The sequence below is a fragment of the Leptinotarsa decemlineata genome, unplaced genomic scaffold (genome assembly GCF_025532065.1).
Source record: "Leptinotarsa decemlineata unplaced genomic scaffold, Ldec_3_MD MMD2_P_RNA_scaffold_5, whole genome shotgun sequence".
Taxonomy (NCBI): Eukaryota; Metazoa; Arthropoda; class Insecta; order Coleoptera; family Chrysomelidae; genus Leptinotarsa; species Leptinotarsa decemlineata.
The window spans coordinates 5,383,569-5,409,299 of NW_027412532.1; the positions used below are offsets into that span (position 1 = coordinate 5,383,569).

Sequence of the window (25,731 nt, forward strand, 5' to 3'; positions counted from 1 at the left end):
TGTGAAGATATGCCTCCTTAGTCGATGTCCTGGAATCCAAATGGAATGAATTCCAAATGGAATGACACTTCCAAATGGAAGTGTACTGTCGTCGGCAAAGCAATATATTGGATTTTTGTTTTTTTCCAATAAGTCGTTGATATACAATGAAAAGAGGGTTGGAGACAATATGAATCCTTGGGGAACACCAGCGTTGATGGTAATCATTCAGGAAGCTGAAGAGCCATACACAAAAGTGATCCAACTAGCCATATCATCAAAGTTTGGCCAGCAAACCCTCATGCCTCACACGGTCAAAGACCATAGAAATATCAAGCGCAGCAGCTCTTGATTCTCCATGTTTCACGATTGCGTTATTTCAAATATGGGTAACATACAATAGGAGGTCGCCTGTTGATCTTTGTTTCTAAAAGCCATATTGATGATCGTTCAAGATGTTGAAGCCTTTCAAATATTCACAAATATTTACGGATATAGTGGTTTACGACTTTCTCCATGATTTTTGATATCACTGATGGCAAAGCGACTGGTCTACAGTTATTTGAAAAATTTTTCTTGCCCTTTTTGGGAATAACCTGAACGCGAGCAATCTTCCAAGAAAGAAAAACCCCTTTCTTGTAAGACAAGGTGAAAAGTCGGCAAAATACTGGTGCGAGTTCATTTGCGCACTTTTCCAGTACAATGACGGACACTTCATCAGGGCCAGACGCCTTGTTGATATTGAGCTGTTTCAAAATTCGCCTGACTAGACGCTGTCGAAAAGTAATTTGTTCAGTTAACCTGTTTAGTGAATATTACTGGAGTTTCTTCCCAACACCAAATCGTTATTTTCAACACCTCGACACGTGTTTCGATCACCAAGTGATCATCTTCAAGAGGTAGATTAAACTAGAAACTAACGCGAGCTAATGCTATTTATGCTTTATAGCATACAGCTATAACATTTAAATATATATTGTAAAATAATAGATAAGGCAAAATTGAAAAATTCAGTTAGGGTGGTATATCTGAATGGGTGGTACACCTGTATGGTTTACCTATATGGTATATCTATAAAGCATAAATAGAATTAGCTTCGCGTTAGTTTGTAGTTTAATCTTCCTCTTGAAGATGATCACTTGGTGGTCGAAACACGTGTCGAGGTGTTGAAAATAACGATTTGGTGTTGGGAAAAAACTCCAGTAATATTCAAACAGTGCATCATAAGAACTATTTTAGTGATCAAATAATTTTTTTAAAGAAAGTTTGGTTGGGTAACAGGATCAATTTTTCCAATTGTTTTCTTGCCGACATTTCGAATTTAATTAAATTCATCTTCAGGACTCGAAAAGTAGTGTTTTCGTGTTGGTAATATTACTGTTTTAAGAACCATCAGACATATTAGATACATATTCAAAAAAAAAATAAAAAACATTGCAACAACCAAATTTTCGAAACAACACAAGAAGACATCAAACAAACGTTTGTTTATATTTATGTTTTGTTCGTTCATGTAAATTCCCAAGTATTTTGTTTTTTCTGTAGATTTAATTGGAAAATCTTGTTGGATGTATATTCAAATTGTATTTTGGCGAAGATGATTCACGACTACTAAATGGTAAGTATACAGTTTTTTCGAAGTTTATCAAAAGTAATCTGCCGCCAAACCAATGTTTGAGTTTTCCTAAACCATTTTGAATGTTCAATTTGAGATTTTACCAGTCACCGATTTTGTAATAAATGCAAATAATATTCAACTCTCTATCAGTTTTTAGAAAATATAATCACATGACTACCCAATTGATGAAAAAAATACCTTAAAATCAAAACCAAAAATCAACGTAGTTGTCTCGACTCGCAATAACTGAACTTGTCTAAAGATACCAAAGTTACACGACTCGAAATGGTAAAAGAAAAATACAACGAGTAGAATATCACTAGAAGGAAAATTTTATGTCCTCCAAAATGAAAATGACTCGTTTTTAGGGGCTTCAGCCCATCTCTTGTAGGGTTTAGTGACAGAGTTGAGATTTCGGAAAAACTTTCTTAGCGAAATTGAAATCGACCTGTCCGGGCACTTTCTCTGTTAAAATTCACTTAGACCTGAAACACTAGATGGAAACTTTTCGTTGAACCACTGTCACTATGAAACTTCAAGTAAAAAAACTATTTTCAGAATATAGCATGTCCCAATGTTTTAAAAACCAGACAAGGTGAATCTTGTTGTCAATGACGATTACACCTGTCATTTTTTTTTCCTTATCAAAACCACCATATCTGATAAAAGGCAGATTGCATAGCGAAACTAATCACGAATGGAACCTTGCAATTTCCATGAAATCGAAAATATATTATCAAACATTCTTAAAGAAACTAGTGAAAAGTAACGTTAATTATGGCAAATTGTAATAAATCTAGTCAATTTCCTGCAAAGTGCAGTTATGTGCAAAAAATGAAATGTCTCTTCGACAATAACCAACATGATTACTCAAGTGATAGAAGTAAAATCAGGGAGAGAAGATCAGAAGAAAGAGGTACTGAAACAATTCGGGCGATTTTGAATAATAATGACCGTAAACAGAGTACAAAGAAATCAACTATTGAAAAACAAGAGATCGAAAATATCGTCAAATCAGTTCGTTCGAATGAAGATGGAAAAAAATCCATCCCCAATATGAATAATGAGATCTGGAATAAACACAATGGTCTACAACTCATAAACAACCAAAAGGAATACAAGACGAATGTATCCATTAGGGAAAATCCCGAACCAGTTGAAGAACATAACAGAGAATACAAAGTGAGCATGTTGAAGAGTTTATTCATGAAACCAACAAGTGATATAACGTTTCCATGGAGAGAAATAACAGAAGGCAGGTCCAAATCCAGCCACAGAATCAATAGACCGAGAAGTCCTACGATACAATTGAATATTGGCAGGCGTAATTCTTCACAGATCAATGAAAAGGAAAAGAAATCAGAATCGAATATCAGTGAAACCAAAGAAAACAAGGAAAATTCAGCGGGTTACTCCACTAATCAGAAAGGATCAAAGTGTCCGCAAGCAGTTATCAATGATGGAAAATTCGTCAAACATATTGTCAGTTCATTTCAAAGCACAGGTTACCAAGTACCCATGACCAATTCGAAATTTTACATACTAACTGATGAAAATTCCGAAACTAAAGATGTTAATATTAAAAACTCTGACTCAAACTTGGTACGAAATGCTGTTCATCACCAATCTCCCATTCATGACTTCAATGAAGCAACAAAAGAAAGTGAAGATACCTCAAGTGGTACTCTGAACAATTCTCTAGACCAAATTTCTGCTGGTACCTTTACTGAAGATTATAGAACTAGTCTTATTGAGCAAATGGATCTGGAATTGGAAAATATGAGACAGAATGGATTTCTAGATGAAAATCTGAATTCTGAATCTGAGTGTTCCACAAAGGAATATTCTTTCCTATGGTCGTGTATATTGAAGAACAAAGAGAGAGATTCTGCTGTTTCCGTTTCTCGCAGGACAACCAAATATTCCTCAACAACTTCGACAGAAAGTGGTGGATTTGAGGATTTTGATGAGGGTATTGGAATGGAAAAAAGCAGTACACCTTCATCTAGAAGGTAACTTATTGAATATTAATATTTGTGTTTACAGTAGATGTTGATTCTTGACTTTCAATTGGAACTGTCATCGAATGCCTAAACAGAATATTGTCACCAACCAAATAATTTCTTCTCGTAGTGAGATTCATCATTTCAAATGCATTTTTACGTTTTCATTTACTCAAATAATTAGCTGAGTCTACCCGGTGAGGCGAATGTCGTCTGAAAAGGCTATATTCGCCTCACCGCCCCTCATTTATTTTTAATAAAACCATTTCACATTCTATGAAGACTGGATTTCATCGTAGAAGAAATCAAAACAACCGAGAAGAAATATGTCGACGACTTATTGAAAATTGTAAAAGTAAGTTTCTTTAATATAAAACAAACACTCCGAAATAATTTCAGTTATTTATTTGCCATTGCAGGATTTTATTCCATATATTTCTTTTTACACGAGTTCTCTGGTGGAATTGGACGAGGTGAAAGATTTATTTGCCTGTATCAAAGATATTCTTCATTACCAGTTGAAATTTCTCGCTGAAATTGATGGATCAGAAAATATCGATGGTGTCATAGGATCTTTAATTTCGAATGTAAGTTGCTTCTTCGTTGTTTTGTCTTCTTCTTTATGGTTATGACTTTCAGGGAAGGTTACTTGCCATGTATCCAAAATACTTCAGAATCAAACCTAAAACCGATGAAGTCCTCAAACCATACACTGGGATTTTTACAGTGAGTTAATTTTGACATTTTTTTGATTCGTCAAAATAAGAAGAGGAAAAGTTTATAATCCGCTATCTCAGAGAAAATTAGTAGTAGATGCCAATTTAGATTCCATAAAAGAAAAAGTATATACATTTTATGAGTACCTAATTGCTGAATGTGAAAATAGAATCATAATATCAGGAGACCTGATATTATGAATGCTCCTTTTATTTTGAAAGACATATTCAAAATAACCAGGAGAAGAAATTAACAATTGAATTTACATGAGAGTAAGAAAGGATCAAAGATCAGAAGTGGATATTTTCTTCTTAAGACGAAACAAAACAACAACAAAATTTTACGCATCAATTCTGGAAAAGAGACTGAATGGCGAGCTCAATGACGTTATTTTTGTAACAGAACGAGTGCGAAAAAATGAAAATGGAAAACTGCGTTTAGATTTTAAAGGTATTGAAAAGGCTTTTCATCAAATAAAACGTGACATGTGGAAACTACTAAAAGCGGAAAACCGCTACCAACAGTAATAAGACCTATCATGCTCAACAACCTCAAGAGCGAGAGAAGGTTACAAAAGCTCTAGTTGAAGCCATGAAGAGTATAAAAAAGTTGAAAAATAGAAGGTATGCTATGCTAATAATACGATAACGATAGATAACAATGAGACAATATCAAATGAATACCTGGAAATATATAGCAAAGTACTAGAAGTCTTAAGAAGCGTGAAGATTATTAACAACAAAACCAATCACATAAAATTTAGCAACGAAAAATTGTAACGTGTGCTACATTCAAAACCTAAGACTATGATATCGGAAGATGAAAAAAAAAAAAGATACTGCCAATGCTGAATTGTAAACAATTATTTCGCAGACGGTCAACTAGTACCATCTGATGATAAATAGCACAGGATACTTTCATATGCTACAATATCCCTGTTACAATATAGAAAGTGACATCGACGGAAAACTCAACTTTCACACTTGGCATACTCTGATGCCCAAATAAGCCGTGTGAAAATTATATAAAATTTGAAACATGAATATTTGTTGTCATTATGTTTAGGATTTGAATGCCGTTGATTTTTGAAATATTTCTTTTATTTATTGTGTTACCGACAGAATAAGTGATTTTTGAAATATTTCTTTTATTTATTTTAAGTGTTACCGATAGAATAGGTGATCTTTCTGAAAGATTCGAACATAGAACTGAATTATCAACTGACGCAAAATATCAAAAATTGTCCAAAAATCCTATGTCTAATCTGTATATATACTATAGAAAGATAGGTGAATACTGGTTTTCAAGAATTTTATCAAATTCAAGCACACCCTTCACAATAAATTAAAAAGAGAAGAGAGAAAAAAGCATGTACTAACTTTGGGGACATGAATATAATTTCAGGAAGAGGAAATATTAGTTCTTTCATGCCTGAAAATGATAACTTTGAAAGTCTCACTAGTCAATTATTCCGAAAACAAAAAATACAATAGAGCCTGATTGCAAAATCCTGATCCCATTTATGAAAATAATCTCAGAGTGATAATTGAGATTTCCTTTTAAAACTTTCATTGTTTCCATAGTTTCCCAATAATTTTATGCCTTACTTAAAATGAAAATGTTTTGTAGGATATGAAAGAGAAGTTTGGAGATTTTTTTGATTTCTCGGCCTACCTCCTCATTCCGATCCAAAGACTTGGAAAGTACATATTGTTTCTAGAGAAGGTCGAAAAGGAACAGAAAAAACTAGGCATATCAAATGTGCGGACACTTGAAGCTCTGAAAATGGTGAGGACCCAGATGACTAGAGGCAATACATTTGTAGCCATAGATTCTATAAGGGACAGCCCCTTAGGAGAAAGTGACGAAAATTTTGGATCTTTCGTAATGAGTGAATTATTCGACATAGACAAATGCCAAAGAATGGTCTTTCTATTCGAGAAGACAATTATTTTTGCCACGCCCGAACAGGTAAACACCTAAATCATTATTAGGAACTGATTTGCATGCATACGAAATTCAATACAGGGTGTCCGTTCAGAACCCGTTAGATTGTGGCCTTCTGTCACTCAATATAATAGAGTAGAGGAAAATGTTATAATCCATAAATGAGCTACAATAAATCCAATTTCCCAGAAATAAGAGTTCACTTAGATCGGGACAATCAGGATAATACCCTACATTCAACCCCCATCGAATGGGTACAAACCCCAATTTTTTAAATGGGAAGTATAGGCTTGTGATATATCGTCTGAAAGTGATTTAATTTAATTCAATTTAAGTTTAAAGTTTGTTAACTTCAAGTCTGACAAATGGTTAAATTAACGGAAATAACATTTTTACAAATTATTGGTTACGGAGATAAAACCCGAACACAACACCTGATATGTTAAATAATGTTAGAAGACAGTTTTATTGGAGATTAGGATGTTGCCAAAACGTTCGCGGTGAACATTTTGAACATCTACTTCGTTAACATACATAGTTTTTTTTCGTACTCTACATTTTATTACGTTTTATATTACATTTTAGTTTTGAGTGTAGTTTGTCGAATTTCGGTAACTATATGATTTTAATTTATTTTATCTTGATTGTTGCAATGAACTTGAAAGCGATAACATTTTTGAATAGAGAATGAAGAGACCTTTCAAACGATACATCACAAACCTATACTTCCCATTTGAAAAATTGGAGGTTGTACCTGTCATTCGTTCTTTCATTATTTCTTTCATCACTTCTTTAGGCAGTTTGCTCCTCTCGATTATTTATCTCTTCTGTTGAATCTGTTTTTCCGTTAGCCAGCTATCGCACCCCTACGAACGACAACCTTCAGAAGTCGAAACTTGTGCGAGCTAAGGACTAACGAGGTCTCACCTTTTAACGTGTCATTCCTAACACGGCAAGCAACGAGCTATTTAGAGTGTTTGCCAGTGATTGCCATCAGATTTTCCGCAGAATAATAACAAAGCATCGTCGGCATATTAACAAGTCAAAGCTCTCACACAAAGGTGTCAAACAGATTTCTGGGAGACCATACGTGTACATTGGTCGGCTGTGGAGATGACAAGTAGGTAAATAGAAGTGTTTGACTCAGTCTTGTGACTCATGTTCACTCTCTTGAGATAGGAATGCTACCATTCCAAAGGTTTGCTTTGTACCCAGTTGAAATAAAGTTTATCAATTAGTGACATGCAATCGAAAGCTCGACTGAGATCACAGAAAATTCCAATAGGATTGTATCCGGTTCCCATACTCTCAATCAATTACTGTACAATATTTTTACACTTTACCGAAACATTTTTTCTCAAACACTTGACATGGCTCACTCCAGAAATGAGACACAATTTCTTATCTTATCCTCATTATCAGAACGTGACTAATCCATCGTTGTTGGATCTAAGCCTTGCTCATGACGTGACTAATCCATCGTTGTTGGATCTAAGCCTTGCTCATGAAGAGGACAACTACTACAACTGTAATTCCTAATACAATAGCTCATAAAATTGTCAAACAGGAAAATAAAGGATTTGACTTGAATTCAAGATGAATCCATTAGACACAAGGTCACAAAGAATTAACCTCAGGCTGGGTTACTACTAATGGAAAAGCTCGGTGTTCTCAGGAGTGGTAGATTTGCAAGTATATGCAAATGATCCACGTTGGATCAATATAACAATCTGCACTGATAGCACTATTAGTACTATTAACCTTGAACAGACAACGTCTTACCTCAAGGGCTGGTACTAGGGTGTTACCAAGATTTAGCCAAAACCTTGGTAGATAACATTATGTATTATCATCCAAAAACAGTGGACGATGTTTTAGTTGGTGCCAGAGGAAGCAAATGTCGTCAAGCCCTACAAAACTGAAAGAGAAATCTGGATGATTTAGCTCCACCATTTCTCTCAATGGTGAGATTAGCCCAATTTCAGTAGAAGTGAAATATCTGGGTATCATCATCGATAAACTCTTCTGGAATGCTCACTTGGAAAAGATTGTACGCGAAGTCGGAATATCGCTATGAACTTGTCGAAAGAATCATAGAAAATCTTGGGGTTTTTAGGACCTACATAAATTTGGAAGATATAATATGTGATAATCGTCAGACTAATAATCAAATTTGCCTGGTGACTGAAGGTTTCCCAGCAAATGCCTCAAGTGAAAAAGACAGGCTTGTCTGCCTATGTCCGATGTCATTAGCACTACACCGTCTGCAGGCATGGAAATCATTCTAGATCTACCACTCCTCAGTATATTCTGAATTATGCATATTGCCAATTGCACGAAACATGCTTTTATGGAGCACCAGGCTATTGGTCGAGTTATCAAACCGTTGTAGGAACATTATCACACTGAAGGAATCCTCTATTGAGTTCACCAATATTTTCTATAAGTGATTTTCGTCTTAAGGTTGAAGACATCTAATATTTTGAATAATCCAAACATTCTCTCTGATAACTTGAAACATAAAAAAGTTATCAGCTATATTAGATTGGGATGAATCAAATTCAAAGCAAAGCAAATACAATAGCTCATAAAATTGTCAAACAGGAAAATAAAGAATTTGATTTAAATTCAAGATGAATCCATTAGACACAAGGTCACAAAGGATTAACCTCAGGCTGGGTTACTACTAATGGAAAAGCTCGGTGTTCTCAGGAGTGGTAGATCTGCAAGTCTATGCAAATGATCCACGTTGGATCAACATAACAATCTGCACTGATAGCACTATTAGCACTATTAACCTTGAACAGACATCTTACCTCAGGGCTAGTACTACGGTACCACCAAGATTTAGCCAAAACCTTGGTAGATGGGATGGATTAAAGGGCGCGACAGGAGTAAATGTATTCGCATTGCCGACTCTTTAGCCAAGGAAGCGACTGGACTAAGAATTTTAGGACCCAGTGGCATTTACGGCCTGATGACTTCGACAATTGCGAAACTAGCCAAACGTTACACCCATGCTCAATCCTTAAAGAGATGCAATCTTGCCAAGATTACCCTAGGAGAGCCTGGGAAGCTGGCGCCAAAGAAATATCTGGCGATGACCAGGAAAAATCTATGCTTAACAGTAAGCTTTCTGACTGGTCACTGTCAAATGAGTGGACACATCTCTGTGCAGGATTTGTGAACAGGAAGATGAAACTGTCAGGCATGTCCTATACGAGTGTCCGGAGTTATCGTCAATAAGAGAGTGTGTGTTCGGCGGGTCTTGGTCTACACCTGCCGATATAAAGGAGTTGTCTCCTAGTAACCTGTCCACCTTCCTGGAAAGGACAGGATGGACGATGACCTAGGAGGACAACTCCTCGGGAGGATGTACAATGGGTCACATGTGGTGTAAGTGCTGTGGGCCTACAGTCACCCTTCCTACTCTACAGATACAAGTCCCGCTATCCTGTCAGAATAGCAATTTTACAACTATTCAATTTTGAACATATGGCACATGTTCATGCAGACAATATCAATGTCTTCCATTTCAATCTGGAAGAATGGTTAATCAAGGCGTCCTAAATATTTCCATGAATTGATTTTTGGTGAACTGTTCTTCCATAATTTGGACTGTCTGTTTTTGAAACAGTCTTCCTGGTGGAGAGAATGGACTACAAAATGGTGTGTAATTCTATCATCGATCACGAATGATTTTCCTCCCGTGGATCACCATTATCATCAAGAACCCTTTATGAATATTTTTTTTTTCAGGATAATCAAGAGATATTCCTATACTGGAGCAGTATAAAAATGGACGATCTGAAAGTGGTTTTTTTCGACAATTTGAATATTCTCCTAATCGACGTCAGAAACAATGATCTTCGTGAATCGAGTAAAACTGGTTACGTATTGGAAGTGAAATCTGAAAAGACGTGTTTACTTTGGGAGGAGAAGCTGAGTCTTTATTCCAAAATTAACTGTTTGGATCAAAGGGTATGTTCATAATATTTCGTAAGAACTAACGCAATGAAAAGTCTCTGAAATATTTTGTGGCTACATACATCTAAAAAAAAATCACTATGAAATTCTTATTTTTATTAATATTATTTTTGTTTAATATGTCAACTTCAAAGTAACATATTTTGGTGTCTCAAACATTCTCACGCATAAACTTATAATTTGGTGCAGAGTATTTACTTCTATGGTGTGTCTAGGTTTATGCCTGCTATATTACTGAAATTATGTCAACTTGTCAGTAAATCGGTATATTTTTTGTTACAGAAAAACTCTTTGAACAAGTCGAATGAACATCAAAAAGACAACAAAGGACATTCGAGGACTTTTTCAATTTGATTCAAAGCACCGAATTTTTCTAATTCATATAAAACGTGTACATAGATTTTTGTGTAATATAATTTATTGTGTGACCGTCATTCAGCCAAACTTTGGGAAAATAATTTTAAAAGAATCAATGACAAAATGAATACATACGAAGAGATGAAACAGTCACACAATTACCAAACATCAGTACCATTTCAATAACCACCAACTCAACAATCGTCGATTCAATAACCTTCGACATCTTTCACAACTAACATCATACCTTATATAAAGATATGATATTGATATTCTAACTTTATTCAAAGACATACCCACTGCTCACATACATACAAAGTTGAAAAACACAAAAAATGTGGAAACAGATTTTCGAGTTTTGAGGAACAAAGTTTTTGGTCTTCAAACTAAAAACAGCTATTTTCATAACAGGTGATTTTTTAAGAGATATAGGATTTGATTTTCAGAACAACACAAAAAAATTTAAAAACTTGATGAAATTTTTATTAGAATCGATAGAACCATCAATATAATTTAATTTTTGAAGATAATTTCATGCAAATGTTGTCCGCGGCTCCGCTTTAGATGGCCCATGCGCAAGGTCCAATTTTGGCACACCCTCTCTAACATATCGACCGGTATTTCACGTATAAATGCTTCAATATTGGCTTCTAGAGCGTCAGTCGTTGCTGGTTCATCCCTGGAGACATGAGCCTTAACATAACCCCACCTGAAATAATCCATAGGCGTTAAATCACACGATCTAGGCGGCCAATTGACGAGCCCCAAACGAGAGATAAACTGTTCACCGAAGGCGGCTCTTAATTGGGCCATTGTTTCGCGTGCCGTGTGGCATGTGGCACCGTCTTGTTGAAACCACATGTCTGGCATGTCCAATTCTTCTATTTTGGGCAACAATCATTACACGGTAGCGCTCGCCATTCACCGTAACGTTCCGGTCATTGCCGTCTTTAAAGAAGTACGGCCCGATGATGACACTGACCCATAACCCACACCAAACAGTGACTTTTTCGGAGTGCCTCGGTAGCTCTTGCAATGCTTGTGGCTGGTATTCACTCCAGATGCGGCAATTTTGCTTGTTAACGTATCCATTCAACCAGAAATGAGCCTCGTCGCTGAACACAATTTTTCGATAAAAATATGGATCTTCCTCTAACTTTGCCAGCGCCCATTCACCAAATGTTAGACTTTGTGGGAAGTCGTGGCTTTAATTCTTGTACCAGCTGTATCTTATAAGGTTTTACACCCAAATCCTTTCGCAAAATTTTCCACGTAGTGGAGTAACAGAGGCCCATTTGCTGCGAACGGCGGCGAATCGACATTTCATGGTCATCACGAACACTGGCGGATACAGCCGCAATATTTTCTTCGGTCCTCACTCTACGTATGCGTGTTGGTGGTTTAATGTCCAATAATGAAAACTGAGTTCGAAATTTTGTCACAAGCTTCCGAATAGCTCCCTCAGTAGGTCGACGAAACTGCCCATGAATTGGAAGAAGTGCACGATGCACTTTCTTCACCGAGCATGAATTTTGATAATAAAATTCGTAAGTCGATTCATGGTTAAATTATAGACCAAACTAAACAAGTTTGACAATGACACAAGACACGATTCACGCATGATCTGTCAAAAACAGTGTTGCCAAAAAGATACCCGCAAAAAATAACTCATTATAAACATATTTTCGAAACAAATACTTTTATATGAACGCTAAATTATACGAAAAACACTTTTCTCCATTCCGTTTTCATTCCAAATATTCGTAATGGGATCGAATCAGATATCATTCACAGGATTCCTACACAATATTTCAATTCAATCGACTCATGTCATTGATTACAGTACGTAATGACATTCATTCGCTTATTTGATTAAATCCCAGCCTTGGAATCTTGTTTGAAATGGAATGAGGTATATTTCTTCAGGAGAGATTAATTTTTGATAGTATTATGAGAATTGGAAAATTGTTTTCAAGGTAAAAATGTTAGTAACTCAAAAGTAATCAATTCATTTCAACTCTCTTGCGGTGAACAAAACCAAATGCCTAAAGAATACTAACCCAAAAAAGTCAAATTTCTCCCTAATGAAAATTTTAGAGTCTATTCCTCAAAAGTACTTCTATGTCAGATCTGTTCAAACACGTCAATAGACATACTTTCGAAGAATATACTCTGAAATTTTCATCAACAAACTATTGTTCATAAGTGTTAATTTGACTTTCTTGGATGAGTCTTTTTTGGGAATTCGCTTTTGTTCGCCGCAAGAGAGTTCAACTGACATACTTTTGAGTTACAAGTCCTAAAGTTTTTACCGAGAAACCAATTTTACAATTCCTATATACACCTGTTTTCTTTTTTCTTTTTTCCTGGATAATCTACTCTTATTTTACATGTTCTCTTATATTAATATTAATGTTTGTATTTAGATAGTTGGAACATTATGTAGAATGCTGACTTATTTATTCATGTTTCAATGATATATCGTGTTTTAAATATACAGTGTCATCCCCAAAGTATGCACCATATGGAAAACTTATTAATTTAGGGTTCATCGATGAAAAGTTATTCCTGATAAAAGTTTGTGCATCCCCTAAACACGCACCAACGAAATACAGTAAAACACGCGTAATATACGAGGAGCCTTCAAATATTTGATTTTGAGACAAGAGTAAAGTACTCTTATTTTGAAAAATCTCGGAAAATGTTATTCAGAAAAGTTGTTTAGCATTAATTTGATTTTCTGGAGATTATTTTGGAGAATTATTGTGGACAAGCAAGTCTTCAGAAAATCAATGAGTTTGTTCCGGAATACCTATTTTATTTTGAGGTTTTGTAATTTGATGTTACTGAATATCAAGTTTTTGTTACAATACATTATAATTTTGAGTGATTTTTTGTGTTAACTTTGCACCAAAAACTTCGAAAATTATTTTACTCTTCAAAAAAATTGACTGTGGTTAGCATCATAGTTGTGTAATTCGTAATATTACAGGATTTTGAAATAAACTGTCGTATACAGGATGCTGTCTATTTGTCTTTTTAACAATTTTTTTTCGTATTCCCCATTTTTGAAAAAATGGGTAAAAAATAAAACTTCGCTTAAATGGCCACAACTTCAAATCTAGTTGTATTTTTTGATGCTGAACAACTTTTTTAAATGACATTTTCCGAGATTTTTCAAAATAAGAGTACTTTAATACTGTCTCAAAATCGAATATTTGAAGTCTCCTTGTATATTACGTGTGTTTTACTGTATTTTGTTGGTGCATATTTAGTTTTAGGGGATGCACAAACTTGTATCAAGTTTGTTTTGTCGAAAAACCCTTAATAAATGAGTTTTCAATATGGTTCATACTTTGGGGATGACACTGTATGACATCGTCGAAATACCGGTAAAATTTTTATTATTTGCAATCTGGCAACACTGTTCACAAAATTTCAGTCTGAACTATGTCTGATAGTCCCTCGTCATAAACTGTGGATTTGAAGTAACTTCACACTAATGAAGTAGAAAGTCAAAACCTGTACTTCACAAAAATAAATCTCCCCCAGAAATATACACCTTTACATTTGAATTAGCATATTATTATGGAATATCCTGCCGATGAGAAGCCTCTACGGTTGGTACAAGAAATATAAAAATCCGCAGTACCACAATTCTCACCACAGGTAGTCCTGTGATTACGAATAACCCCGATGAATCTATTTTCCTTTATCTAATTTTTATTGTACACTGTCATGATAAAATAATGATAAGATTGCGTGGAGAGGCTGGTGGGTCCGCAAAATAAATAAGTACCTGCCTGCCCAACCCTCCGCTAGCCATCCTCTGTTAATCTGAAAGATGCTGCCAAGTGAGAAGTGACCCGAAGAACCCGATACGGAATGGAAGAACCCGAGCTGTCGAGAAGGAACGCCTCACGAAAATCCAAGCGAAATTCAAGATTGGTTTCTTTCATTTCTTATTTCAAAACCGAAGACATCGCCGACAGTTTAATTTCGGCTCCCACGGACTTTGAGAAGAAGGAGTTTTTTCCGGAAAGTGTCTCTCCCCACGTATCGATACAGGAATGCCCCTTCGACGTCACTGGGTATGGCTGCCTGATAATGAAAGACAAGTTCGAACTGAAGTTTGCCGTGCAACAGAAAAAGAAGAAAAACGTTGTGGTATTCATGTTCGAGAAGATTATCGTGTTTACGAGGGTAAGTAAATAAATATTCGCTGATAAAGTCAATAGTAGCTGTTTATTTAAACTCAGCACAGTCAGATAAGTAAAAATTTTGATAAATCCGTCGCGTTCTTTGTTGTGAACTGTTTTCTATCGTTTCCACTACACGAAGAGCAATTAAATCGCTGCATTCTCTGTTTACAAAAACACAGACCAAATAAACTTTTTGATCTTTCCGCCTGCCGACGGGACATTTCATTTTTGACAAAAACAGTCGCTCGCGACACAAAGTCCTCAAAATGTTTTCTATTTTGACAACTCAAATCTGGGAACTCGTCGAAACTACATAAATCCACATGGCAATCATTAAAATATATAATATAAATACATAATTAGACTTCAATAACGTTCCCAAATGTTATTATTTTAAATTTTATTCACTATAGGATGAAATGAAAATCATGTTTGATTTTCAAATACATATTTATACTTGAATTGAAGGGGTTATATTTTTAGGGGTGATTAATTTTTGGAAAAGAAAGTTTTTGGCTTTCTTATGTCATCGATGACATAAGCAGATCAAGCTTATTCCGTGACATTACAAATCGTAATTCATGAATGAATTGTCTGTATTTTCTATGTTATCCAATTTGGTACTGAAGAGCCTTAGGGCAAGTGTCTCAAGGCGAAACATCGATGTATACCAGTGAGGATGACAGTGTTCTATGTAAGTGCAATTTGTTACCATTCATTTAAAGTAGAACTCATGTGAATGATATCTGATTTTTATTCCACAACGAATGTTTGAAATACAAACTGAGTAGAGAAAAGTATCTTCTGTATAATTCAGTGTTCATATAAAAGTATTTGTTTCGAAAGAATTTTTTTCTTTCGTGTAATTCAATGTTTATATGAAAGTAGCTGTTTCAGGAGGACTTTCTTTCAGTTTGTGTCTGAAAGTTACTTTTTTGCATGATCTACACATCCATGTATAGAGTTACTTATTTTCAAATTGATTACTTCCTTCCTTTCTTTGGAAGATTCCCTCATCCTTTTTTTTGTATCAAGATGGAGTAGTAGAAAGCCAAAAACTTTCGTTCCCAAATATTTATACTTATTTTAATAAGAAAAGTTCAGTGCAATAATAAATTTTCATTTATATCCATCGAAAGTAAGAAAATATTTCTTTTTTTTCAGTAGTTATTTGTTATGAATCTATCAACAAAATCAATCATGATGAAACATTCTGAACGAGTTAATGAATAAAAATGTCAATTTGTTCATTCACTTTTTGTAGAGGCAAGTAAAAATTTGGGTTTATAGCTTGACACCGAACTTGGATCTGTATATATCTCAAAAAGGTGATATTTCTACATTGTCATTCATCATAATAATATTTTGTTTTGAAATTTCATGAATAGCTTCCATTTGCACTTTTATTATAGATATTATCTTATGAACCATTATTTTTTTTTATGTGACATAATAGAGATATCATTTCAGATATATATTTCAATATTATTTGTTACAATTAACTTTATTTTCAAAACTTAATAACATATCAACATTAGCCAAAGTACAATACATGAAACTGCATAGTTTTCATCAACAGACTTTAAGTAGTTCTGTGGAAAAACAAGGGTTGCATTGAGCATTTGTAATTGAGATAATTTAAAAAGATATAGATATAAATGGTGTCTTTACTTATACCATAGACATCTCTGCTAGATACCTGCATATTATTGTCTTAAATTAATTTTACAATGTGGCCCTAGTAGATGAACAAAGGTAGTTCTGTGGCACAGGAAATTCAGCTAACAGAAGCAAGGTATAACGATCGAAAACATACCAAAAACGATCGAAAACATACGAAAAACCATCGAAAACACACGCAAAACAATCGAAAACACAAGAAAAACGATCGAAGATGCACGCAAAACGATCGAAAACGCACGCGTTCGCATTTATTTCGACCGTTTTTCGTGCGTTTTCGATCATTTTGCGTGCGTTTTCGATCGTTTTGCGTGCGTTTTCGATCGATTTTCGTGTGTTTTCGATCGTTTTGCGTGTGTTTTCGATCGTTTTTCGTGTGTTTGCGATCGTTTCGCGTGTGTTTTCGATCGTTATACCTTGCTTCTGTTAGCTGGATTTCCTGTGCCACAGAACTATCTTTGTTCATCTACTGGCCCTATCTGATAGTCAGGTATATCTGATAATTAAAATCATAAGATTTGGTGTTGGAATTAAGCTCCAGTAATATTAATTACTACACCAAAGGTTCCATCAGTGCTTCATCTCCTCTTTCAAGAACTGAACATAATTTTAAAAATTCGAAAATTTTTGTAATCAATAATATATATTCCTGTAGTTTTCTTGAATTTTATAAAATGAAATTATGAATATTGTTACTAAAACTACATCGATCCAACAAACAAAGATAAATGCATGATCAACGCATGATCACCACGGACATTTGCATCTATTGGAAAAAATAAACAAACCTCCTTACGCTGGCGAACCGGCTTCAACTACAAGTTGAAGTGGCCAGTTACGTTTTAACGCCTGTGGTGTATACATATACGGTATTCTGAAGTTTGAAATTTTCAAAATGTCAAGTACTGATACGACTCAAGAAACTGCTGATTTGTGTCCCAACACTCCACCCAAAAAAGTTTCCTATATCTAGCCGCATATTAAAAAAATACAATTTAGGTCGTTCCTTAGTTGGACTCTGTACAAGCAGCCTCATCTGGGAGATCACGTGCACTATGCGTGATATTGTTTTGGAGCACTCCTTTGCTCAGATGGACAGAGTATATTCTAGTTCTGGTTTATTCTAGGAGTAAAAACACTTTTTGTCAAATTTGTCATCAAGAGCTTATACAACTATAGTTTGTATTCATTTTCTTGTGGTTATGAATTGAATTAGATGGGTTTTCTCGTATAAATTTCACAAAGTCGGTCTTAACCAAAATGATTTCATTTTGATCCTTAGTTTTACATAATTCATTTCTGCTCATATATGTGTTTACATGTTTTGTGGTGCAGCGGTAGATTTAAAACTCTGACATTTTTCGACTTGAACATATCATTTATGTCCTAGCATTATACGGGGTGGGCCATCGCAAACTTGACATGGAGATTTTGGATACTAATCTTGCAAATCCTAAAAAACGCTCAGACAGGTCGATTTTTATTGGAAGGATGACATTTTTTCCTCATTTACAGCGTCGTCACTTCAACCCCGGAGCAGAGGGGTGAACAACCCTTGGAATTTTAATAGGGAACTGGGGGCGAGTCGTTTGAAATATCTTGGAATTCTCTAAACAACGGTGTACATTTTTTTAATTCCCTATTGAAATTCCAAGGGTTGTTCACCCTTCTGCTCCGGGGTTGAAGTGACGCCGCTGTAAATGGGGAAAAAACTGTCCCCCTCCCAATAAAAATCGACCTATCTGACCGTTCATTCGGATTTGCAAGATTAGCACCCAAAACCTCCTTGTTGAGTTTTCAATGGCCCACCCTGTATATACAAATAAATATGGAGCAGCCCACTAAAGCATCAGTATGTGGTGATATTGAAAGTATAATATCTGATTCTAACTCTAACTATTATCTATTATAAAAGTAAGATGGCACTTCTTGTCCATCAAATCAAGTGATTTCTTATGTTACAAATGAACAAGTTACAATATTCTAATGTATCAGTCAAGTGAAAATTTTGGGCATCTATAAGTTTAGATCCTGAGCATATGGGTACAGATATACAGATTACTAACTACATTATAATTTCAATCTACAGGAACAAAATAGCAATAAATTTATATGGAAAACAGCTTATTTGCCATTAGAAATAATGAAAAATCAGAGTAATGCTCAATGTATTAATGGAACGTTAGAAAATAAAAAAAGTACAATCATCTATGATTTCTTCTTTCTAAAAATTTTTCCACATCATCGGTCGAAATGGTTAAGAGCCAAGTTCTCAAAGCTCTCTTGAATTCACACAAATGGTTTGAAGCTTTAATAAATTCTAATTATTATATGCGAGCGCTTTCGATAGCAGACCGTGCTAGCATATTCATGGCTCCACTCAACCTGAACGTTTTATACTCTTGTTTGTTTTTTTATATGGTTAGAATATATATATATATATATATATATATATATATATATATATATATATGTATATATTATTTCAGGAAAAAGAGACAGATGTATTCTACTACTTAGGAAGCATAAATACCGAAGATTTGACTTTGAGCCCTTCATCTTCAGAGAAACCAACAAAACTGGTGCTTGTAGACTTCAAGAAAAGTAAGATGACAAACTCTGAAGTTGAATACAGACTGAAATCAAAAAGGAAAGAAGTGGCGGATGCATGGAAAAAGGCTATTGAAAAATGTCTCTGGAAAGAACTGATGATGAAGAGAGGTTAGTACTTTAACAGTTAGACAGTTATCGAAAAACTATTTTTTGAAAGAAGCGATTCGTTTTTGATGTATCCAATTTATTGAATCTGTTTTTTTTTTTCAGATAACACCTTTGAAAGGTACCGTTCTCTTCAACAAACTCCTGATTTTAGAGATCCATTAGTCGAACTGTGATAGGTCATGTTTAGGTTTATAATATTACTTTTAGGATGAAAATTGTGACTGCAATGAATGTAAATATTAAAAAACAAACGCAGCAAATACTCTTGAATCTAATAAAATTGAACAGCGAAGACGTATTGAAAAGATACCTTTTCTTGTTTTGATACTATTATCGACTTGAAGTTCTCAAGGTCGCCCCAAAACATTCTTAGAATTCCTCTAGATTTGGGAGATTAAAAAATCTAGTCTACTTTTCTCGTGAAAAATGGTATTATATTTTGTTACTGTTTAGTGTCGATGTAGTAATAATTGTAATATTCACAAAGACTTTACAAATAATGCTAAAGAATTGAACCTGAAATATTTTAAAATTCTTTATTATATGTCTGTTTTATAAGCTTTAAGTGTCGTAAATAAAGAAGATCTAAAACTAAATAAACACATACAAAATAATCAGAATTATAAAAAAAATCCTGCACTTCTATACAATATTCAGTAACAAAATAAAGATGTCTCCTGAACACAAAATGGACGGTTCGCACTAATAAGTATATAACTAACTTAATTCCTAAAGTCTCAGTTGTGACGAGAATAGTGCCAAGTGTATAAGAAATCTCAATCGAAATGTTATATACAGTTAAATTAATCCCGAATGAACATTTAAATGCAGTACATAATAGCCAATTTCATTTTAATCAACAAATTTTCATTCAAATTTTATATTGGTAATAATCCAAAAATAAACAATATAGAAAAACAACCAAATATGACCAGTAATTTTTGTATATTTCAATGTCCATAGAACACACAAGTGTTAAATATTACTTCGAAATATGTGATATTAGTTTCATCTTATACTTCAAAACGTGGAAAATGTTCGTAAAAATCACATTGATAATACTCAAAACTGCATTTACGTGTTCTTTATCGGTTGTATTTCAAAATTAATGTCTAATCATAATATAATTTTTCGCCATATTTTTCAGAAATTGTTTAGGTTAAACATATATGTGACAGTGTGAATCACATTTCGAAATTTGTCTCAAAATGTGTGAACCACATTTGAAAACAGGATAATGTCTTCACAAGTCACCTCAAAATTTCCTATTTGTGATTACTTTAGTAATAATGAAGCAACTAGAAATGTAGGTGAATATGAAAAAAGTGAAGAATTAAAATCAATGCCTAATCTCATAATAAAATGAAGAATTCTTCTTCTTCTCTTTGTTTCGTGTGTGTATACCCCCGAAGTCGGAATATGAACAATTAATATGTAAGGCCATTTTTTGTCTTTGTAGGACGAAACAGCAGTAACGTTAGTTACAAATAAAAGTGCTATAAAAACAGAGGAAGTTTCAATTCTCATTTTTTATGCTTGCGTTGGAAACAACATTTTTAGTTGAAATGTATTTTTCGAATCGTTAAAAAATAACTAGTAATCCTAACTCAATGTAAAATAATTCCTTCACATATATAATCGTGTTATTTCAAAAAGGTTTTTTTAATGACCCTTTCTTTGAGATCATGGGGAAATGTTGGTTATTCGTAAAGGAATAACTGATACCCACTCTCAATTTTCAATGTGATCTTATTACTCTTCTTTCTTTGGAAACAACATTTCTGACAAAATTATTATTTTCAATTCGTTAAAAAATAAGTGGTACTCCTAACTCAATGTGAAATTATCACTTTTTTCTGAATCAATCAAGTGAAAGTTCTGTTGAAACGTTTTCGTATTCGATAAAAACTTAACAAAAGCATGTGATATCTCACACCTTTAGGTAGACTTCGTATTTACAAAATGAGTTGATTCGTTGGAATAATTAGGAGTAACGATAATTGTTCCTGGGTCCATTACTTCCCAAATAGAATTCTTTATACTCAACTTGTTCGTTACAAAATCTTGTGGAGATGAATAGAACCGATATTTGACAATTTTTCTGTCTTTGTGACGTCAGTAGAGGGGTTGTGATGTCAGTGAAGGAGATAAATGTCACTCAAATGATAATTCGGCATAAGGAAAATGCCAAATGAAAATGTTTATTTACCATGATCAGATGATATATATGTCCATGCTAAGCAATTTCCGAAAAAGATACACCTGTGAAACGAATAAAAAAATTAAAATTAAGTTAAAGACTTTGCGACTGTGATTCCATACGCTGCATTAGCAACATATGTTGTAACATAAATAAAACAATAAAGAAACAACTTCACAAATATACATAATCAATTGTTTCTTACCTACAATCCTACACTTTGCGGAAATGAAAATAGTTAGCATGAAAATTTAACAAAATCATGACAAGGCCCATCTCTCAAAATTTAATTGAACTGTAAATAATATCACTCTTGCTCAGATCTTTCATTTCGATGTAAGTAATAGTTTGTACCATTGTTGAGATGTATTCGAAGAACTTAAACGTAATAAAATATACCACAAATGTATTTGAGTCCGATCAAATCCAGTTAGGCCATTCTTCAGCTGACATCTTGAGACATTATAACAATATAAATACTATTCTTCAAAACTTTTCTGATCACTACTTATTCTAACAGTTTAATACTTATTCATATTGCTACACATTTTTATAAACTTATCTAAATAACTCTTTCAATATATATATTTTTTAATAGTGATGATTATTGTATTACCATAAGTGAAAAAAGGTTCGCAAAAGTAAAATATATAAAGCTCCCTTCGCTCTGAAATGACAAATTGTCAACTTTCATGGAGGGTCAGTCAAAAGTTCACGTATATTTGTGAATGACTCAGTGACCATAAGACTGGAATTGGAGTTTGAATAATACATTCAGAATTTCAAGGTTACCTAATGAGCTGTCTCTTTGACGACATATTGAACCTTTAGAATAACTCCTTCCAATATTGGTTGACAATTGGTCATTCTGAAAATTTCCAAAAATAAATTTCTTTTTTGAGATCCTTTTTATCTGAAACCGTACTTCCCTCGTGTGTATTCATCACTCACCGCTCAATTTAAAATGAAAGCTGCTCCTCGAAGAAAGACTTGCTAAGGCAAACAGTATGTGATTATTGGCAGTAGAAAAAATCACCCCAAAATATTAACAATTTGAATTCCACTTGAGTTAAGCGATGCTATTCAACAATCCTAATATATCCAGTTGACAGGCACCCATTGATGTTCTGTCGTTAGAGCGTCTAATGCTTCTACAATCTGCCTGAATGTTGTATCGAAGTCATTATTTGTTATCACCTGATCTATGTATTTGTCGTAAGTTCTTTGCATGCTTGCACTATCTTCCAAAGCCCTTTTCAGATCTTCCTCCTGTAGGGATTAATTTGATTGAATTAGTTTGTGTTTGTTGAAATTGAAGGATATAAGTGAAAATTACATAATTTCATCTCTGATTCCGAGCCACAATGAATGTTACCACAAAGCTTGGACGAAAGTTCGTTAGCATAAACTTTTATGAATAGTCAATGATTCAAAGATCATAATGCGTCTGAAAAATCATAAATGTTACTAGATAACTCTCCTGACCACTGAAAAAGAATATATATATATATATATATATATATATATATATAAAATTGACATGTTACAGTGTTAGTTGCAATATTTCTCGGAAACGGCTGGACCAAGTTCTATGAAAGTTTATATGTATATTCGGTGGATCTGAGAACAGGTTGTAATCTATTTTTCATACCCCTAAGTGATAAAGATACTCCACCCTCAATTTTTACCATTTTATCATCAACCCCTATTTTTCAATAGCCATTTTAGATCATAGATCAGTTATTTCCGCCAGGCGTCTACCTGTATCACATAGCATGGAGTAGGAATGAGAAAGAAGCCGGTTTCCTGTATCTCCCACACAATAAGCCTTTTCTCACTCCCTACACATATTTCGGCCACTGTTATTCTGTTATTGATTATCCATCGAGCGTATATACAGTTTGCGATGCCACCGAAGCTGAACTCACTGGATCTGCCAAGCATGCTACCGCGTAATTCACAACTGAAGTTTGTATCACTTCGTAATTTGAATCCTTACGGCTGTGCAACTGCACGCGATTACTCATTGAAATTAATAAAAAATGTTGTCGAAGCCAAATGGCAAGTTCCGAGGTGAAAATATATTAGTACCACTAATCCCTAGACCTAGAGATGTTCCAATTCATTTTAAAAGTGAACAATTTCCAATTATATTGGCTTTTGCAATAACTGAGTCCAAAGATCAAACAATGTCCGTTTGTGGCTAAATATCATTGTTAACAGCGTAATTCAGAAAGTTCTTCCTACATTTGACAAATACTTCTCTATACTTCATGTCATTCGAACTCTAGCCTGGTAATCAACGTTTTTAGATTGATGCACCTCTATTCAAATGTCATACTTACCTCGTACAGTGAAGCCAAAGATTCCAAAGTTCTTGCTCTCCTGGAACTGTATCGTATCGAACTCTGTCGGTCAAACTAACATGCAAAAAAATAAATATTTACTAGTTTCAAACAAAGAAATAAAGAGGACAACGTACAAACATTCACCAAGATTTTAGCACTCAATTAACAAATATATTTTCTACATATAAGGGAACATAGAACAGTCAAACTTCTTTCAATGGTTTTCAAAATGCAATATCAATGCATAACTACATCTACAATAAGCCATTACGTTTGTCAAAAGTCTTTTATCGCCTCCATCTTCCAATGACGTGACGTATACGATAGGTTGCCTTTTATGTTTCGTGATTTGGCAACCCTAGTGTTGCAATCTAGCAACTGACAGGTCTATCGTACAGTTGGACATTTTTGAGCTTATACATATTCAGAACATTTTGATATACGCGCGCTATTTGTGTTTAAAAGCTTTATCCCGGCCCAAAAATGGAATTAAATCATGAACAGTTTCGTGCGATTATTTTTTACAACTTTCGACGTGAATTAACTCAGCAACAGTGCATAGTTGAACTTGATTCAATTTTTGGCGATGAAGCTCCATCAAAGACAAGTGTTTATCGATGGTATGGTGAATTCAATCGTGGTCGTAGTTCACTCCACGACGAATTTCGTGAAGGTCGTCCAAAACCAGTTGTTGTTCCGAAAACCATTGATGCTGTGCGCGAACTGATATTGCAATATCGTCATGTGACCTATCGTGAGATTAAGACAACCTTAGGCATTAGTGTGACCAGCATACATTCAATATTGCATAAACATTTGACTGTCAAAAAATTTGTTAGCGTTGGATCCCACACAATTTGTCAATCGCTCAAAAAAAGGCTCGTGTCGATTGGTCAAAGAAAATGCTCAAAAAATAAGATCGCGGTGCTTCGAAACACGACTATGACATCGTGACAGGTGATGAATCGTGGATTTACGCGTATGAGCCCGAAAGTAAACAGCAGTCGACTGTATGGGTGTTTCAAGACGAACCAAATCCAACAAAAGTTGTTCACGCACGAAGCACTTCCAAGCAAATGGTCGCCTGTTTTTTCGGAAAAACTGGACATGTCGCAACCGTACCACTAGAACAACGCAGAACAATCAATTCTGAGTGGTACACAACCAATTGTTTGCCAGTTGTCTTCCAAGAAATCAGGAAAACCAACCGCCGAAGACGGATCACTCTTCACCACGACAATGCGAGCTCTCACACATCGGCTCAAACAACTGCATTTTTGAGCACCCAAAACATCGACTTGATGAGTCATCCGCCATATATTCCTGACTTGACACTGAATTACTTCTTTTTATTCCCGCACGTAAAAAACAAACTGAGAGGTCAACGTTTTTCGACACCTGAAGAAGCCTCAATCAGAGTGGCAAAAGTGCTTCGACAATTTGTTCAAACGCATGCAAGAGTGTATAGATCTTCATGGGGAATATTTTAAAAACAATAAAGTGATTTTTGATGATTAAGTTTTTGTTCTCCAATCCTATATAAAAGGCATCCATCGTATGAAACTATCGCACCCCAGAATATTATTCTATGTCATTATTGTGTTTTTACTAGTTGCTATTATTAGTGTAGGTACTTCATGACCGCACGGGCACGAGAAGTTTTTGGTTAGGTTTATGAAACAAAATATGACATCAAATACCTGGTCGAATTGGATATAATTGCCTCCAAAATTAATTTCCAGATTTTTTAAAATTATGTACATACTGTGTGATCAGTAAAATCCACCGATCTGGAGAGCTGCTGTTTATAAACTTGGCATAAAACATGCGCCATTCTGTTTTAAACAGATTCCAATACTTGAATATCGAAAAAAACTGTTTTCAATCTGGAATCATGTATTTTCTAAGATATTAAAAAATATGTTCTTTTTGAATTTTCATGTAAACAAAAAAAACACAAATATTAGAAATG

The 25,731-nt window shown here is 34.4% G+C and overlaps 3 protein-coding genes across 7 annotated transcripts in view; 2 read left to right on the forward strand and 1 right to left on the reverse strand.

Moving 5' to 3' along the window:
- The first annotated feature begins 1,176 nt into the window (after window positions 1-1,176).
- On the forward strand, window positions 1,177-13,168 carry LOC111507227 (uncharacterized). 2 transcript variants are annotated; one of them, XM_074169331.1, is made up of 7 exons: window positions 1,182-3,609; window positions 3,883-3,955; window positions 4,020-4,187; window positions 4,240-4,326; window positions 5,947-6,288; window positions 10,024-10,245; window positions 10,534-12,627. In XM_074169331.1, exons 1-7 carry the CDS (start codon window positions 2,375-2,377, stop codon window positions 10,603-10,605), a joined length of 2,199 nt encoding a protein of 732 aa, XP_074025432.1. In that variant the 5' UTR covers window positions 1,182-2,374; the 3' UTR covers window positions 10,606-12,627. The 2 variants fall into 2 exon arrangements, with proteins under 2 accessions (XP_074025433.1, XP_074025432.1); XM_074169332.1 differs by lacking the exon at window positions 10,024-10,245 and having other exon boundaries at window positions 1,177-3,609; window positions 10,534-13,168.
- Window positions 13,169-13,963: 795 nt separating this feature from the next.
- On the forward strand, window positions 13,964-21,455 carry LOC111507222 (uncharacterized). The gene is made up of 3 exons (XM_074169337.1): window positions 13,964-14,811; window positions 18,980-19,211; window positions 19,314-21,455. The coding sequence occupies exons 1-3, from the start codon at window positions 14,494-14,496 to the stop codon at window positions 19,382-19,384; spliced, it is 621 nt and encodes a 206-aa protein (XP_074025438.1). The 5' UTR covers window positions 13,964-14,493; the 3' UTR covers window positions 19,385-21,455.
- Window positions 19,734-25,731, reverse strand: part of vari (MAGUK p55 subfamily member vari) — a 55,106-nt gene continuing 49,108 nt past the window's right edge. For all 4 annotated transcript variants that reach the window (XM_074169334.1, XM_074169333.1, XM_074169336.1 and 1 more), the window contains 2 exons: window positions 23,757-23,831; window positions 19,734-22,680 (listed from right to left, as the gene is read on the reverse strand). In XM_074169334.1, the coding sequence (XP_074025435.1) occupies window positions 22,504-22,680; window positions 23,757-23,831 (252 nt within the window). In that variant the 3' untranslated portion in view covers window positions 19,734-22,503. The remainder of the gene's footprint in view (window positions 22,681-23,756; window positions 23,832-25,731) is intronic.

Bases quoted from the DNA above. Each gene is read 5' to 3' on its own strand.
- LOC111507222 (XM_074169337.1), top strand. From the start codon at position 14,494: ATGGAAGAACCCGAGCTGTCGAGAAGGAACGCCTCACGAAAATCCAAG. The intron at 14,812-18,979 runs GTAAGTAAATAA...ATATTATTTCAG, and splicing joins AGATTATCGTGTTTACGAGG to GAAAAAGAGACAGATGTATT. The intron at 19,212-19,313 runs GTTAGTACTTTA...TTTTTTTTTCAG, and splicing joins AGAACTGATGATGAAGAGAG to ATAACACCTTTGAAAGGTAC.
- LOC111507227 (XM_074169331.1), top strand. From the start codon at position 2,375: ATGGCAAATTGTAATAAATCTAGTCAATTTCCTGCAAAGTGCAGTTAT. The intron at 3,956-4,019 runs GTAAGTTTCTTT...TTGCCATTGCAG, and splicing joins ACTTATTGAAAATTGTAAAA to GATTTTATTCCATATATTTC. The intron at 6,289-10,023 runs GTAAACACCTAA...TTTTTTTTTCAG, and splicing joins TTTTTGCCACGCCCGAACAG to GATAATCAAGAGATATTCCT.